At 40.2% G+C, this 16,479-nt stretch overlaps 1 protein-coding gene across 1 annotated transcript; it reads right to left on the bottom strand.

Annotated features, from left to right (window-relative positions):
• Positions 1-6,490: 6,490 nt before the first annotated feature.
• Positions 6,491-15,472, bottom strand: LOC148332313 (uncharacterized). The gene is made up of 12 exons (XM_088302962.1): positions 15,334-15,472; positions 13,401-13,531; positions 11,182-11,293; positions 11,001-11,112; positions 10,789-10,904; positions 10,311-10,488; positions 10,049-10,226; positions 9,809-9,970; positions 9,237-9,337; positions 8,883-9,136; positions 8,243-8,426; positions 6,491-8,150 (listed from the first exon to the last, which is right to left on the bottom strand). The coding sequence occupies exons 1-12, from the start codon at positions 15,455-15,457 to the stop codon at positions 6,692-6,694; spliced, it is 3,111 nt and encodes a 1,036-aa protein (XP_088159088.1). The 5' UTR covers positions 15,458-15,472; the 3' UTR covers positions 6,491-6,691.
• Positions 15,473-16,479: the final 1,007 nt, after the last annotated feature.

Raw genomic sequence — 16,479 nt, 5'->3', positions numbered from 1 at the left:
AACATTGGTAAAACTATTTGCACAATTTTTCTGTGAATAATGCATGAGTCATTTAAGCGTGCAAGAGGAAGGTGATCTAAGTAGCATTTATATCGTGTCACAGTCGAGTATCACCCCAAAAAAAAAAACAATCTCGGCGGGGCACAATGACAAGAAGGAAATGACACTTCTCAAATAGAATCAATAGCATACACAAAGTTGAAGGGCAGAGAATGGTACTTCAAGTTGAGTCCAATCATTACGCTCGGCTTTTGAGTATAGCTCCACATCGCCATCTAGTGACACGCAGACTGCAACAGTAGCTGTAAAGCAGACAGTTAAAGTTACATTAGCAGCAAGAGGCACTGACCTTGTGCATGTCATTGAGGACATAAACAGCAATTGAAATATCCCACACACAGACAAAATGAGCACATGAACTAGAGGTGATGCATGTAGCCGGAGAGGAATGCATCAGCGGTGATGCTGCTCAGTGGCTGCACATGAAACACACGATTAACAGAAAAGTGCACGCACGCACAAAGCTAAAGGCTTTTTATTTGAAATTCCAAGCTTAACGACCTTTGGGCTGCATTAAAGCTCTCCTTGTTAAAGAACTGAAATTAAAGCCATTTTTTTTGTTAAACAAGTGCAAGGAAGTGCCATCTTCTCGCTCTCGTGCAGACTGGCTGCGCAATTCTCTATTATCATCATCAATTACAGATGGCTGCTGTGACGCTCCTAGATGTGCTTTATATGAAAATATGTGCTGAGCGTCCCACAATTAATCACCAACGACAACTCCACATCTGTTTCGCCTCCATTTAGAAGGATATTCTTTGCCAGCTGCAATCTTTGCGCTCGTCCATGCTAACAGTGATGTGATCTCAGGACTTTCCTGGTCATCACTGGGATGGGATTGGTATTTAATCACAGAAGAGATTTGTTTTAGCTCTGCAGCACAGGTGTCAAATTCAAGGCCCGGGGGCCAGATCTGGCCTGCGACCTCATTTTATGTGGCCCCCAAAGGGCAAATCATGTGCGTCAGCTTCCTGATTCGAGCACATTTTCTTCACTTTTAACAACATTGAGCTATGTGATATTGCCATTTATTTGTTAACAATCATCCCCTTTTAAAATAAATTAAAGAGTTGTTGAAAAATCTGGCTTCTGATTTCAAAACTGGCTTTTCCAACAATTTGTTGTGTGTATGTGATAACGTAGGGTGATCACCCATCCACAAAATTGACACCCCTGCTCAACAGCAACAGTATTTATAATAATAATAATAATAATAATAATAATAATAATAATAATAATGTAATAACAATTATTATAATAAAATACCCCAATAATAATAATACCATAATATTAATAATACATTAATTACAATAATGATAAGAAGAAGAAGAAGAAGAAAAAGAAGAAGAAGAACAAGAAGGATTTATGATGATGCCAATTATTTGAGGCGAAACTTTAAAATATTGTAGAGCTTTTTTTCATAGGTTAAACCAGAAAACTGAATCAAGGGTTTTTTTTCAACAATAACAATATGACAATGTTGTTGTTTTTTTGTTTGTTTGTTTTTATTGCTTAAATTCACATTGGGTAATGCAAAAACCTAGTTTCTTGACTAGAAGCGAAAAAAATCTCTGGTTTAATGTAATTTGAGAACATTTATAGTGCATATTATATAATAAAAGTATATTACATTACAATTAGTCAATGTGAAAATTGACTAATTTTGTAGACGTATGGCATCACTGAAGTCAACCTAGGCACTATATAAGGAAAAATATCTCTGACAGTCGAAATCAATATTGAGAATTGTTAGCTTTTATACATCTTGTCTTGTCTTGTGTACCGTAGATATATAAAGATTACCTGACGGGCATAACAAATATATGACAAGGTTCAATTTCCTGTGCCGTTTCAGGAAACAATGTGAATCCCAAACACTCACCAACACGAGGCTCCAGTGGTCGACCATGCGGTTGACATTTGACAAGTGGCTGGAAATATTTATGGCATGTCTCCACTCCCTTGTTTGTATTTGTGTTGCTGCAAAGACTTCAATGGAGGGGGAAAAAGCAATGTTGCAAATATACTCAATAACATGATGGACTGACATGCCAACCGGCATGCAAAGACAATTGCACTTTATCGTTAAAGATCTGTTTCTCTTCACACAAAAAGCTCCTTTGCAGCCTCCCTTTCATTGCTGACGTTCATTTATTTTTTAACACAGTTTAGCTTTTGCATCCAATGGCTCTCCGGGCTCCACTCAGTCATGCAATATTTTTGTTTAGCTCCCTCTTTGGAATTGACTTCGAGTGAAAGTGCTTTCTCGCAAGGGTAGATAGAGAAAGTTAAAATACTATGTATCATAGCAAATATAATATTATGTATTGATGTAATCTTACTGTGAGAGCACTGTAGCTCCAAAGAGCTACAATTTCCACTGGTAACATTCCACAATGAATCATTGTGTGATTCAGGTTTGCTGAGGCTTAAAAACAGAACAGCGTGTGTTCAAGGAGAGCTCATTATTTGGGTTTAAATTTGTTGAATTTTCAAGGACATGTTTGGACAAAAGTGTCCTTGAAGAGGAGCAAAACACTCAAACGAGGAACAAGCTTATATTTTGCCAGAAAAACAAGTTTAGTTTAATATTTCCTGCAAGAACCATGGGACCTATTTTATTGAGCCAGGGTTGGAAGTCGTATTAAAAATCGTCATTCTTCATCATAAATTGAAGCCGACTTCAAGGTTAGTTACTGAGCTGTCGAGTCTCTGCCAACTTTTGCTTTGGGGGCATGGCGAATATGTCAGTCAAATGATTTAGATGGCCTGGAACATCCTGTGTGTGAGGACCCAGTAATCTATTTTGTTATCAGGAAGCATCATTAAAAGCCACACACACGCTCGCGTCTGTGTGTGTGTCTGAAGTGCGGCCAGCAATGGCATCTGTGTGTCCCACTTTTTACTGTTTGGTCAGTACTAATGAATCAAAGCCATCAATGTAGATCACTGGATCACTTTGGACTTTGGTAGCTGGCCTGTCAGTTTCCATTTAGCTGCACTGCGCTTGGCACACATGTTAACCATAAATTGATTCCCATTTATTTTAGGTGGGTTCAACTAGTCTGGATCGTGTATATTGACGTTTAGAATGACTCACCTTCTTGAACCAGAAATGCTACATACTAAGGCGTTATGACAATGTAATAACCACAATCAAGGACAAATTGAAGTGTCAGTGAACGCCGAAAAGGATTTAATGTATCTAATCATTGTAAAGCCACTCTCGTATTTCTGATTGTGGAAGCTATCTTGATTTTGTGGCCGCAGCCAATAACATTGACACATACAACACTGTGGAGCGTATATTGGCGTGACGTTGTGTCTAAAAAATAAAAAGATAATCTTTTGCACGGCAGGTTTTCTTGTTTATTTTTTTTTTTATGTGGTATTTGAAATTTAATTAAAAGGATCATAGAGCCACGATTGATAATGTTGAAATAACAGAGCCAACCAGCCCTAAAATGTATGTGGACATCTCAACTTGGTCCCACTTCAACCATGAAAAACATCACAAAACTATTTGCCTTTCCAAGGCTGACTTCAAAGAAAATGAGGAAATAAGGAGCTTACGTGCAGTTTGTATTCTAGTCTGTTTTCTTTAATAAGCCACCAAGATACGCAAAAACAAAACCTTCCAAGAGGCTTTTCAGAGGATTAATTGTTAGTAGGTCGTTATCAATTAGATTTTAATCCATAAATCCAAATTTTAAATTTCACCAAGGCAACCAGGAAGTAATATTAAAATGTTCATGCATGAACAATGAACTAACGCATTTACTGTTACTGCTCATTCCTCTGATGTCAAACGGAGGCACTTATTTGTCTCCAGAGCACAACCATTCTGCATCTAATCGCAATTCAATACCTATATGAGGAAACTTCCAACTGTACAGGACAGAGGTGCCTTGAGTTTAATTTGGTCCATGATCACCTTTGTCATACAAAAGACTCATATCTCGAATCATCTTTCCCCACTGAAATTTATGTAAATGCCCTCTGCCCCAAAAAACGTGTTTTTTATTAAGGAAAATCTGCATACTTTAGAAGAACATGGAGTAAAAATGTCAAGGTTTGAACTTGAACTTCTAACCAGTGCTAGCTTGCTCACAATTATACATACTGACTCACTAGTGAAACACATTAATCATACTATTTATCGTACTACTATTCAGTATTATTTTGGACCTGAATATCATAGTGGAAATAAAGTTAGACAGTCAACTTTTAACCGATCTCAATAAAGCACTCCTGACCCCTGGTGGTGAAACAATGCAGGACTAATCAAGATTTGAAATGTACTGTACGGTTCTGACTCAAATCTATACATACGTGCCTTTTTAAAAATTAAAAAAACGATCATTTAATATCTAAAAAAAATGCTATACTAATGAATTCATAGTTATTTATATTATTTATTTTCAATACTTATATAGGCCATTTTCACTGCATTAAATGCTCACAAAAAAAAAAAAAAAAAAAACACCATGACTTGAAACGGGTTGGAAAAAATGCACCAGGGGGCAAGAATGTTAACAATGTTTACTTACTTTATTTATTATGAAGAAAATGTGAGAAATCCACAATCAGTAGTCTTGGCTTTCTTCAATTCAGTCAGAATTGTAAGGCTCAAATAATGAAAAAAAAAAAGATCTTATAATGAAAAGAAATGCTTGAATCTGTTTCGAAACAATTAATCAATTCAATATCACAATGACATGTCTCATAAACATGTTTGTGAATTAAGATACATTGCTCAAGTTGTAAACAATGAGGGTCACATCGATCCTTCACTTACATAAATATTTCAAGTTTCAAATAAACACACAATCATTTGATGCTTATTACATTATTATTACATAAGCAAAACATAAATAACATTGTGATGACAAAGAAATTCATTTTTTACAAAGGGTGGGTGATCCTTCTGCATTCATTTATGCTTTCTGGACGTGTCCATTTAAGTAGTTGTTTTTTTTTTCAGATAAAACAACAAAAGTGCTTAGGTTGCTGAGAAATGCACTGAGAAAACATCAAATATGCAAATGCTCTCATGAAAATACAAAACAATATTGGAGATTCTGCATTAAAACATAATGAAGTAAAAGATTGATTGAATTGTGAAAAGATTATCTACATAATTGTGTATTCATCTGTAGATAATATTAAAGGCACCTGTGGATGATCACATATTCTGCCCATTTGTAAGACTTCTGTGTCATCAAATCTGTTTACTTGAATATTAAACAGCAAATACGTCATCCCAGAAAAGTCCTCACTAATAAAGCAACAAATTAACCAAAATAAGTCAAAATGAATTTCAATGCATTTTATTTTGGGAGGGGGAGGGACTAGGTGACCTAAGTGGGTGTGGTTCAAGGGCACCCAACTGCTTTCATTTTTATTCTCACATTCGATACTTTATCACCCTAAGCGTAATAAAACATTGAAAAAGCACGGGATTTACTCTGCCTATGGTTTGTTCCAAACCACACCCTTGTAAAATTGGGTGATGGACTCAAGCACCGCAGTGAAACTCGAGAAAACATTTATTAAAATATCAAAACATTCTCAGAAGACATCTAATAAAAGTTTTATAAAGGGGCATATTTTAGCAACAGAAAAAAATCTTTAAAGCATTAAAAATGCTGCAAACCCAAACAAAATCTCTTTTCCCAATTAGATAATGTCTTTAAATGACCCGAATTACTCCTACAATCTAATCACAAATATAAAGAAACAAATAGGACTCCTTTTCAAATACTATATCATGAGTGCTAGAATGAACTCAGGAAGAAATTAATTGACATGTGCTTTCCAATCTGAATTAAAAATATCGATAGCTTAATAGGAAGTGGTAACCAAATGAAAGCATTGGCCTCAGAAAAAAAAAGAGCACCGCTAAATGTAGTATCAACCATAAGAGAAAGACAAAGAAAAACGTTGATATACTTTGCTTGGAATACTATAGATTCTTTTGGCCAACTACAATCGACTCTGTCATTTTTAAAGATAAATGATATTTCCTCAAATAGTGGCCACAACAGCTTACTCAAATACAGAGAGCACTGGGTTTATCTTTTCGGCCGGGTAGAGACTTTGCAGAAAAGCCTGCCTAAATCGTAGTGTGTGTTTACAGTTCTCTGGTATAAACCACACATATGAAATGAGAAAAAAAAAAAAACTTTTTCTTGGGGCAGTGACAGAGTTGCCCCAGGTAATCCAATGAGCACTTTCGTTGCCCCCAAGCGTCTGAAAGCACCCCAGGCACCCAACATGGAGGGCTCAGTGGTTAACTTTTTATGGTCCATATGAGGAACATTAACATCCATCTATGAAATATCCAATTGAAACGTGTCAGACGGTAAAAGTCATCATAGTCAAAGTCGTACATTTTTCCAAGGGGCAAAAAGGGAAGCGTTTTGGGAGGATTAGGTGCTTATTTGTTTCAAATCTCGAGCTGTTACCTGAAGGCCGCTATTTGAGACAATATGATAATATCGCTTTCATGTTTCGTGAACGGTGACTCTGCAAATCACTGCTGGATTACTACCTTAAAATAACGCGATCATTGGTTTAAAAAAAAAAAAAAGAGAAAAGTTGATACAAGAAAAGTAGGTTCAATCCATCTTCAGAGTTTCTGCAGACCGCTTTGTATCTTATCCGTCTTCTCTGTGGTTGGCTCGTTTTTCTTTTTGAAAAGATTTTTCAGCTTCAAAGACTTCTTGCTCTTCTCTTTATCCCTGTTTCTGTCATCTTTAGCTTCAGTCGCGGATGAAGTGGAATGGCAGGTTCCTCTTGCTGGTACCATCAGTGGCTCCGATTCTGCCAGAAACCTTGGAAAGCTCTGCGGAAGGTTGGGAGTTGAGGCAGAAAAGCTTGTTGCCATGGAGTTGCAGGACTTCTCCAGGATTCCATCATAAACGAGCTGGCTCAACGGACCACCTGCAAAAATCTCTGCAGATGACTTCCATGGCACGTCGGAGGTCACCGTAAAGTCTGGCTGTTCAATTTCACCTGGTGCTGGATTAAATTCGCAGTCTTCAGACTCTTGCCTCACAACTTTAGGACGATGTGTGTCTAGAGTTGATTCAACTCCATCCCAAGAGGTATTTTCGTGTGGAAGCTGTTCATCTCTTTGCATTCGAGGTGTTCTCGTTCTTAGAGATACTTCACACTCCTCTTTACATTGTCTCCTACTTATTGATGGCTCGGAACCGAACTCTTGCTTCTCTTTTGAAGATGCGTGATGCGTATGTTCTGTTTGCTCTTTGGGTACAGCCTTTATAGAAACAGTGTCTGCAAAATAGCCCTCTTTGGAGCTTTTTCTTGAGGGTATTGTAGGCACCTCAAGCATTTTGTCTTTGGCTATCCCCCTCACAGTGAAATCACGCTGCCTCGAACTTCCCTCCAAGGACATTCCCATTGAGTCTCGAGTAATTCTTCTGGCTCCTAAGTCAAATGGGAACTCAGAACCGTCCTGGAGCTTTCTTGAGGAACTGTCTACCGACGCCCCCATCATAGATCTTGATAACGTCTTTTGTCCAAATTCTGATGCCTCGACTTCATCCCAAACAAGCTTTTTGAATTCATGAGGTAAATCACTTCGATCTTTAGGTATACTTCTCGAAGGATTGTCTATAATGTCCTCTATTATTTCTCTGTCTGTTTTGCCCAGTGGAAATTCTGCATCTAATTCATTGGACGATACCTTTCTAATGACAAAATCCGACGCAATGTCACTCCTATCTCTGGATCTCCTTCTGAATGACGCCTCAATTAAAGACCCATCTTTTGACATCATCAGCGGGGGATTTTCCAAAGAACTGTCCAGAGCCTTTTCTTTTGCCATCTTCCTGCAGGAAATATCTACAGGAGTTTCAAAATCTTCCATAGACATTTTTCGAACCGAAGATACGTCAGCATCCAGTTCTTTACACACAGGCTTTATCACGGACCTTTCTGCAAGAGGTTCTGTTTCGTCAAGATAGAGCTTTCTGTGGGAGGCATCAGCAGTAGAACAGGGGTACATTTTGCTATGAGGAGGTGAAGTAGAATAATCAGAATCTGAGAACCTTTCTTGGGAGTCTCTATTGAAAACAAGGAAACATAACGATGACGGTTTGAATCAATCAATCCCTTAAAAATATTGTATAGGACCATGAACAAAACAGAGACTTACTGCTTCTTGATGGTTTTGCGAAAGACACCATCATCCTCATCGAAACAAGGATAGGGATTTCGAATTGGGATGAGAAGGTCAGGATCTGCCGAAATTAGAGTGGTTGGTGGTTGGATGACCCCGTGACGACGTGACCGTCGTATAGTAGACGTTCGGGGACGAGGTGAATTCTTAAGTGGTGAACCTGGAACGATAGGAAGTCATTGTGTAAACCACTCAGTAAAAATGTATACATTTAATTTTAACCCAAGGATTATTAGGGTGCAACAATTTTGCTTGTTTTATAACCTTGATCAAAGGTTGGAAATAAACTAACATACATTTTTAGCTCTGGAAGAAATCAAAGTAATCTGGAGAAAATACATTTGGAACTTGCAAACTTCACACAGAAAAACTCAAGATTGGCCATACAGAGCTGTTGAAAACGAAGTTTCGAATCAAAACATAAACCCGGCCATTCCCATGTGAAATCAATTTCACCGTTTATCCACATGAGACAAGGATAAATGTCGCCATTTCTCAGGGCCCCCTTCAGCTCAGGGCCATCGGTAGTTCCGTGATTTTCCTGCACTATTGTGGCGCCGCTGGAGGCACTCTGCTTCCTTTCAAAAAACACAAATCAAAATCTTCCAGTACCTACCTGGAATTTGAGATAGCATAGCCGCGGGAGTCTCTTCCAACAGGTCCTCAATTGACCCATGAATTGAGCTGTGGCATAAGCAAGATGGCTGAGGGACTCGGGGAAAACCCGCAGCAAGTGAGTCTGAGTAGAGCAGAGCGGTGAGGTTCGTAAGGCCAGGATTCCGGATGATGGGGAAGCCAGATATGCGCTCTATCTGTTGCCAGCGATGAAGACGTTCCCGCAGACATGCTGTTACCTCTGACAAGGCGTTCCTTTTGGAAATAGACAGCGCTATATTTATCTCATCTTGGCTGGACATATTCACTTTGGGAGACTCAAGTAAAACCTAACTATAGTTACGATGAGACTCACTTTGCCTCGAGAATCTTGTGGTCAACCTGATCCAACGATGAACTGTGGGCAACATGGAGAGTGCCAAACACTGAGCTTCTCTTCTTCTTAATCTTTTCTGCCTTAATAAAAGTATGCAAGCAGATGTTTAGATTGAATATTTTTGTTAGTTGTTATGCGTAAGATGTATGTCAGAAAGGTTCTGGCACTGGTGTCACAAATATAGCAATCCCCTTGGAGTCTAACGAACTCTCCAGGCCTTCTCTGCCGTGCCTTAATGCCCTCTTGTGAGGATTCTTCGGCCATGTCTGCCATTTCTTGACGCCCCTTTTGAGCTTGCGAAGGAGGGGGGAGGCAAAATCACACAGAACCAGTTAGGGTGAGTAGGGAGACTGCTTTAGCAGGGTGATTTCATTGTCGGCCAGGAACTGTCGGAGGCGCAGGGCAATGTGATGCAGATGTGTTGTCAAGGTGAAGCAGCTACTCTCAGTGTTGGACCAGATTGAAGGGGAAAGTTTATAGTTTAGGTTTGAAATTTATCATTTGTGACAGCAATCCTGGAACTCTACTTAGTGTATTTTTCCATGGATCACCTCTTCTTTGGCAGTAGCAAGCTGTAACTCAGCACTGTGTTTCTTGACATTATAGTACTGGACCTCAACTTCATGTGTCAACTGGAGCCACTGCTGGAGGACTTCTGAGGCAGTCCAAGTAGCATGCATGTCCTTCTCCGCCTGCCTCAGTGCTCCACGGACCTGAGGCGATATTTACCAGCTTTAAATTGTTATAAATTTGACCGACCTTTGTACATATAGCCGACGCATGAACCGTACCTGCACAAGTTCTTCTTCTGCATATCGTAGACGGCTTAGTTCACTGACCGCCCCCTGCCTCAGCTCTTGCAGGCGATGGGCCTCCTCTTGAGCTCCCATGATCTCATCCCGCATCTTCTCCTCCAAATTTTGTTTCTCTTCTGCAACATTACGTTTCTCCTCCTGGGCTCGCTCCAGTCTGAATATGAGACAAGTCACATAGTCACTTTGATAACATCAGTTCTCCGCGATGAAGACTACGGAATTTTCCCTCAATCCTTACTGTTCCTGCATGTCTAGGAGGCTTTGTTCAGCCCGCTGCAGACTTTCCAAATCCTTCATCATCTTGTTTATATGGATCTTGCTGCTTTTATTTTGGACCTGAGCAAACCAGCAGCCCCCAACTCCCATCACTACTGACACGATGAGCAGCAAATCTTTCATATAATTGTGAGGAGGGCCTGTGAGCAAAAAGAATGGTGATGATTAAAAATAATGTATTTTTCATGTATCATAGATAAGTGGTTGATTGCTTCGTCACAACGCCGTCATAATCAATATCAGCTGAAATGAACCATGAATACTAATACAATTTTGCAAGCTGATGTTAGGGGATTTATTGATTATTTAAGACTTGCAAGATCTCTGGAGCTCTCTGAGAGTAAATAAATTAAATCAGAGCATCATCATTGTCATTAGTTGTCCTTCAAGTGTAGAGAAACTTGTGTTAAAAGAGACAAGCATTCATTAACGGTCCTTACGCGTAGGCGGTCCAAACAGCACGACATCAAGAGCTTTAATGTTAAGCTTCTGTTTGTCCCTCTGATCCTGAACTCTCAGCTGGCCACTCAGGAATGAAGGCTCATTGGCCGCAATCCTACAGAAAAGACAAAGGGAAGCTGATTTTTTTTTTCTTTTTTAAATTAAGATCAGTGTGTTTTCCAACATTTACTTGGACACAGACTATTATCACCTTGGGAGTGTGTTTCCATTGACTTTGAAGTCTTTAAAGTTCCTCTCATACTGAGGCAACTCGACAAACTCCCTGAGCCAGCGGATAACGTCATCTTGGGTCCAATTATGAACTAGCGAGTGAGACATGGTAAAGTTTCAAATGTTTGGTTTTGTACACATTCCATGTACTGGACAAACACCTTCAGATGACTTCCAGCCTTTCCAAAGTTCCTCCACTGTTATGTGCTGGTCTTCTCGGTGCAAGTGGCTATGTTTGTTGGTCTGCTGCTGCTTCATGTCTTCAATTATGAACTGCAGCAGTGGAAGAGGGAATTTATATTAACAAAACAATGATAAAAACAAAAATGTTTGGAGTCAGCAGCAACAGAATAAAAATACATTGGGATACCAAAAAAAAAATGCTTTGGAAAATTACGGTGTATTACCCAAATTGGGAGCTATCAGTCATATAATTTACATATCAATGTTTTTGACAACCACGATGCACTTTATCACCGCATAAATACGCTCTCGGCTACAGAGTAACCAGCTGCACTTTTAATATGAGACCATTTTGCACAAGTTATACTCCTAACTACGTCGGTCGGTGATTTATTGAATTCATTAGTGGGGACAGCACCTTAAGCGGTGAAGCCCAGACTTCCCTCTCCCAAGCCACTTCGTCCAGCTTTCCTGGAGGAATCCTGAGGCATTCCCAGGCCAAACTGCAGTCGTAAAGTCGAAAATTTAGTCTACGTTTTTTGTCATCAAACTGCGAGATGCTTTTGGGGGCGCTGCAGTGATGCGGAGCGTGTCTGCCAAATTCACAAACTTGCTGAACTCCACTAATGCCCCTGCCCGAAATTATGATATGCACATTTTTACGCCGGGTGCAGATTTTCTGTCACCACATTAGCAGGTGCTTCGGTTTGCTAGTTTGCGGTACACACCGGCATGCAGGAGCAACACAGCCCCAAACTCACAAAAATGAAGTTACGCCCATTTTTACGCTGAGTGGACGGGCGCCAGTCTAACAAAATAGGGCCCATAGTGTCTCCAGTGTGCCCTGGACTGTTCCTGAGCCCTCCTCCCTGTAGGACTGACCTGGGACATCACCATGGTGACATCCAGAAGGCATCCTAAACACATGCCAGAGCCTCTTGATGCGGAGGAACAACAACTGCAGTCACAACCCATGATTTTTGCAATTTGCAATTGCTTGTCGCCACTCATCGAATTCGAGTGCAAAGAGTCCAACGCCTCTCAAGAGGATTTATGCGACAACCCAGCCAGTGTGTTGAGGATCAGTCGTAACTTGAGGAACGTCAGGCTTCTTCTCTGCCAGAAAGGTGACATTCCACTTCCCAAGAGCCAGCTGTTGCTTTGCAGCTACGGCTCGGACCAGCGGGCCGGAATGCAAGTTGCATCGCACTCAACCTCCTTGGCCCCTCCCACAAATGGCGAGCCCATGGGAAGTGGGGCCCACCTTGCATGTACCCGGCTGGCCACCAGGTGCTTGCCATCGAGCCCCACTTCCAAGTCTGGCTCCAGAGGGGAACCTCTGTGACACGGGTCGATTTATGATTTGACTCAGAGGGATTTTGTCCGGTCCCTCAACTATGACTTGTTTGCCCCGGGTGACCTTGGCTGGGTCATAAAGTCTCACATAATTTAGCTCCAATAGGATGATTGGAACACAGAGACCCCCTCCATCATCAAAAGGTGACAGCTCAGGGAGGGGATACTGAATCACTGGAAAACACAATTTTACCATAGGATCATATATTTTTTAAACCTTTCAAAAATAGACTATACTATTCGGGGTGTTTTGTACGATAGAGAGAAGTAGTCACTCATCTGATTATGTATTTAAAATAGATTCAGACATTTGTGTGTGAGTAGTGTCTCGAAATCATGCCTTGGATAAAGTGGAAGGCTTCATTTAATGACGGAAGAGATCTTGGGACTGCGCTCTGATGAGCCCATGTCACTCCCTTGATGTCTCTACGGCAACCGTAATTCGAGGCCTTGTATAACGTAGCTGAGAAGTGCATTCCGGAAGGTGAACGCGCAAGCACTAGAGTCACAGATATAGACGTGCAAGGTGCATCATGAAATGAAAAAAACGGAGGCGTTACCCTGCAAAATACACATTCGGGTATATGGATCTCCAATGCGTTTTGTATCAAATAAATTGACATCTTGAAATGCAGATGGCTCACGTTGCATTTACATGCGCTGCAATATCTTATTCGTGCAAGTCTATGGCAGCGAACCACATTTGTCAGAATGCCAAAAGCCAATTTAAACTGTTGCTATCCCTGAAGTAGCTTTTGATGCACCTGTTGTCTGATTTTATCCTGGAAGTCTCTTGTAACTTATGAGGACATATTTGAGGAAGAAGAATAAAACATTGTACCTCCACACTCTCTTCCACCTCGATCCCTCCGTCCTTGTCATCGTCCATCATCTGATGGATGCTCTGCAGGGCCTCCAGGCTGTAACGATCGGCCTCGCTTATGCATGGCGGAGACACCACCATGCATGGGTCTACATGAGACCAAAGCACAAATTACTATTTAGTGTACATTGATAATTTAATCCATTCATGAAGTCATGCGTCATTTGGAAGTTTTTTTTGTGCTGCTCGGACTTGCCTTGCTTTTGTTCGTGAAATTACAGTTACAGTGAAACTAACAGCACTGTTTGGATAATCGTTCCAATCATTTTTAGCTCCAACAGACGGCTCATTCTTTTGTTGTTGTTTTTTCTTTTCATTAAAAAAAAATAAAATAAAATTGTCAATTTTTGTTTCCATGTCAACCAAAAAGACAATCGTATTTTTATTTATTTATTTATTTTTACAATAGAGAAACAATAGAGTGCCATCTGAAAAAAAAAACTCAAGTGAGGGGCAAGCTTGTAGACTTTTTTGTAAAGTAAATATTTAATTGTGAGAAGTTCATTAGTGTTCTAGATTGGTCACGCGGGAATTTCTATAATACATGGTGTAGTAAGTCAACAAAAGTTCAACTGTCTTATAATCTAAAGCTAAAAAATACGAGCTGAATGTTGACCTGGTAAATCCTTCAACATAAGAAAAGAAACTATTTTGGATTGGATTTGAACTGTACAGCATGTTGCTAAATTGGGCTCTTAATTCAGAAGACTTATATACCGTACTGGAAAATGACCGACAGCTTACTGTTTTTCCAGGTCTGTTAGTCACGGCCCATTTTTGTCTGCGTGACTCCGACATCTTGGAGCACGGGGGAGTTCAAGAGACAACGAGTCAAAAGCTCTGTTTGTCAAATGGGACCATGCGCCAGAGATGCTTGCCTCTCTGTGCGAATATCACCATTGTCTGTTCCCTATGTTGAATTTCAAATAAGCAAATAAAAAGGCTGTCTCGGAGAGTGAAGATTGACAAACATAAACTTACTGCTTGATGATCTGAGGTTACCGAAAATATTTGCTAAATCAAATCCCATCTGTTCGACATCATACACTAAAGCAAAGAATCCTGTTCCCTTGGTTGCTGATGAAATCGCACATTCAGTTATTTTCTGATGGATGGCTATCAATTATGAATTGGGTATACATAAAAACCTTTCAACTATTTGTGTGTGTTTTTGCTCATCCAGCATATATCCTTTTTTTTTTTTTGTGGTTGTTTTGAAGATGTTTACACAATACAGGTAAGGCCTCTTACATTGCAATCGTAACCAAGGGGATGTTCAAAATAACTTAAGGCTGGGAATGCATGGCTATGGACAACAACAAAGTATCCCACTGGATATCTTCTGGATAAATCAAATAAAAAGGAGATGGGAATAGATAGAGGGGCGGGGCATGCTTGGTGCTCAGGTAGGGGACACAAGTTGTTTTATCTACCTCTACCTACTGGGAATCCATTGTGAGGAAGGAAGTGTAATTTATATTTTTTGGGGGTCTATATAGACGTGGCATTAGTAATTTATAGTTTTATCAAGTGTTGGCCCATGTAATAAACACACACACTGTTAGCGATGTTCTGTGTGAGCAGTGTTGCCACACTCACCTTGGTTGTTTACTTTAAAAAGTAACTCAGTGACTGAACCAATGACTTGATGATAAAAGTGACTAGTTAGTGATGGTGGTGAAAGGTGCGACTTTCAGAAATTCTAGTCGATATATTCTACTAAATTATTCTTTGTGGCGTGAGAAAAGTAACTGGAGTTTGATTACTTGACTGGAAAATGTGAATACATTTGTAATAAATTTGTCGTTACATAAAAATGTCCAAATTTGGAGTAAGCTGAATTACTGTGTGTGCTAGAATGGTACTTGTGTGATTCTTCCAGCCAACTTACCCCCTGGATTGAAACCCGTGCCCCCACTTGGGAAGCTGACGCCTTGCAGGTCAGCGGCACTTTGCGCGGTGACCAAAAGAGCAGCAGGGAAAATGAGGAATAAAAACAGGAAAAGGGGCAGCATTGTCGAAAATTGAAAAACTCCTGAAAACCAAAATCAAACACAGACTGCAGGATTAGCAAAATGTTCACGTCACGACAGTCCCTAAAATGTTGCCCAGTGTAATTCCAGAAAAATATTGGAGTTATATTCCAGAGACCAAATTAAAAAGCCTATGATGGCGCGTCCAGAAATAGTTCCATCTTGAAGTTAAATGTGGCGATTTCACAGCAGTATAACATCCAGATGTCTTTTATCCCATTTCCAAGTGTTCACTTGGTATGTATTCTGTAGGATAACACAAATCTTGTACTCGAGTCTTCTTTCCCAGCAGTATAAAGACCTCAAGAAGCCCCTCTCACTCTGTCTGTGTGTGTCTCGGTCCAGTAACAGGGTCTCGTCACATTATTAGGTTTCCGCACACGCCAACCCCCATTCCAAATATGTTGAGGGTGCAAAAAAATGCCGTAAACATTTGATGCCTTGACCGCCATATACAGATTAGATTTTTTTTTTCCTGTTTTAGATTTGTTTTAAGATTACGTAACTGGCTTAGGTGCCAGCCTTTGAAACTTTTGCTTAAGATCAGGACAGGAATAGCATGTCAAAGCTTTGCCGCGTCGGATACTCGGATGACGCTACAGTTTGTCAAACTATGCCAATTAACTGTCTACATGTTGGTGAGACTATCTACGTGCGTGTGTGTGTGTTTGCTCAAATTAAGTACAGATAGTCCACAAGCCAGGCTCACTGAAGAACTCAAATGATTATGCAGAAAGATAATAATAGCGCAAAGGACACAAACAGACTCGCAGGCGCGCTAACAGTAGCCTAACAAAGTGTAAGGTTTCATTCCAGCAATCTGCTCTTAGTTTAAAAATAGTGGCACAGCTTTTGACCTCCAGCCATGCCCAACAGGGACGCTGCAGCAGAGTGCACTGGGTGCTTAAATAGGAACACATGCAAAATCTAATTAGTTAGACCCATTACCAGAGCTGGATGGGTTCTGCCTTTAGAATGATTCTAATGTGTTGAATTTCATGGTG

This window comes from Idiotropiscis lumnitzeri, chromosome 8 (genome assembly GCF_059441095.1).
Source record: "Idiotropiscis lumnitzeri isolate Australia: NSW breed Sydney's pygmy pipehorse chromosome 8, RoL_Ilum_1.0, whole genome shotgun sequence".
Lineage (NCBI taxonomy): Eukaryota > Metazoa > Chordata > Actinopteri > Syngnathiformes > Syngnathidae > Idiotropiscis > Idiotropiscis lumnitzeri.
The sequence above is the reverse complement of the archived record's forward strand: the minus strand, read 5'-3'. Positions and strand labels throughout refer to the sequence as shown.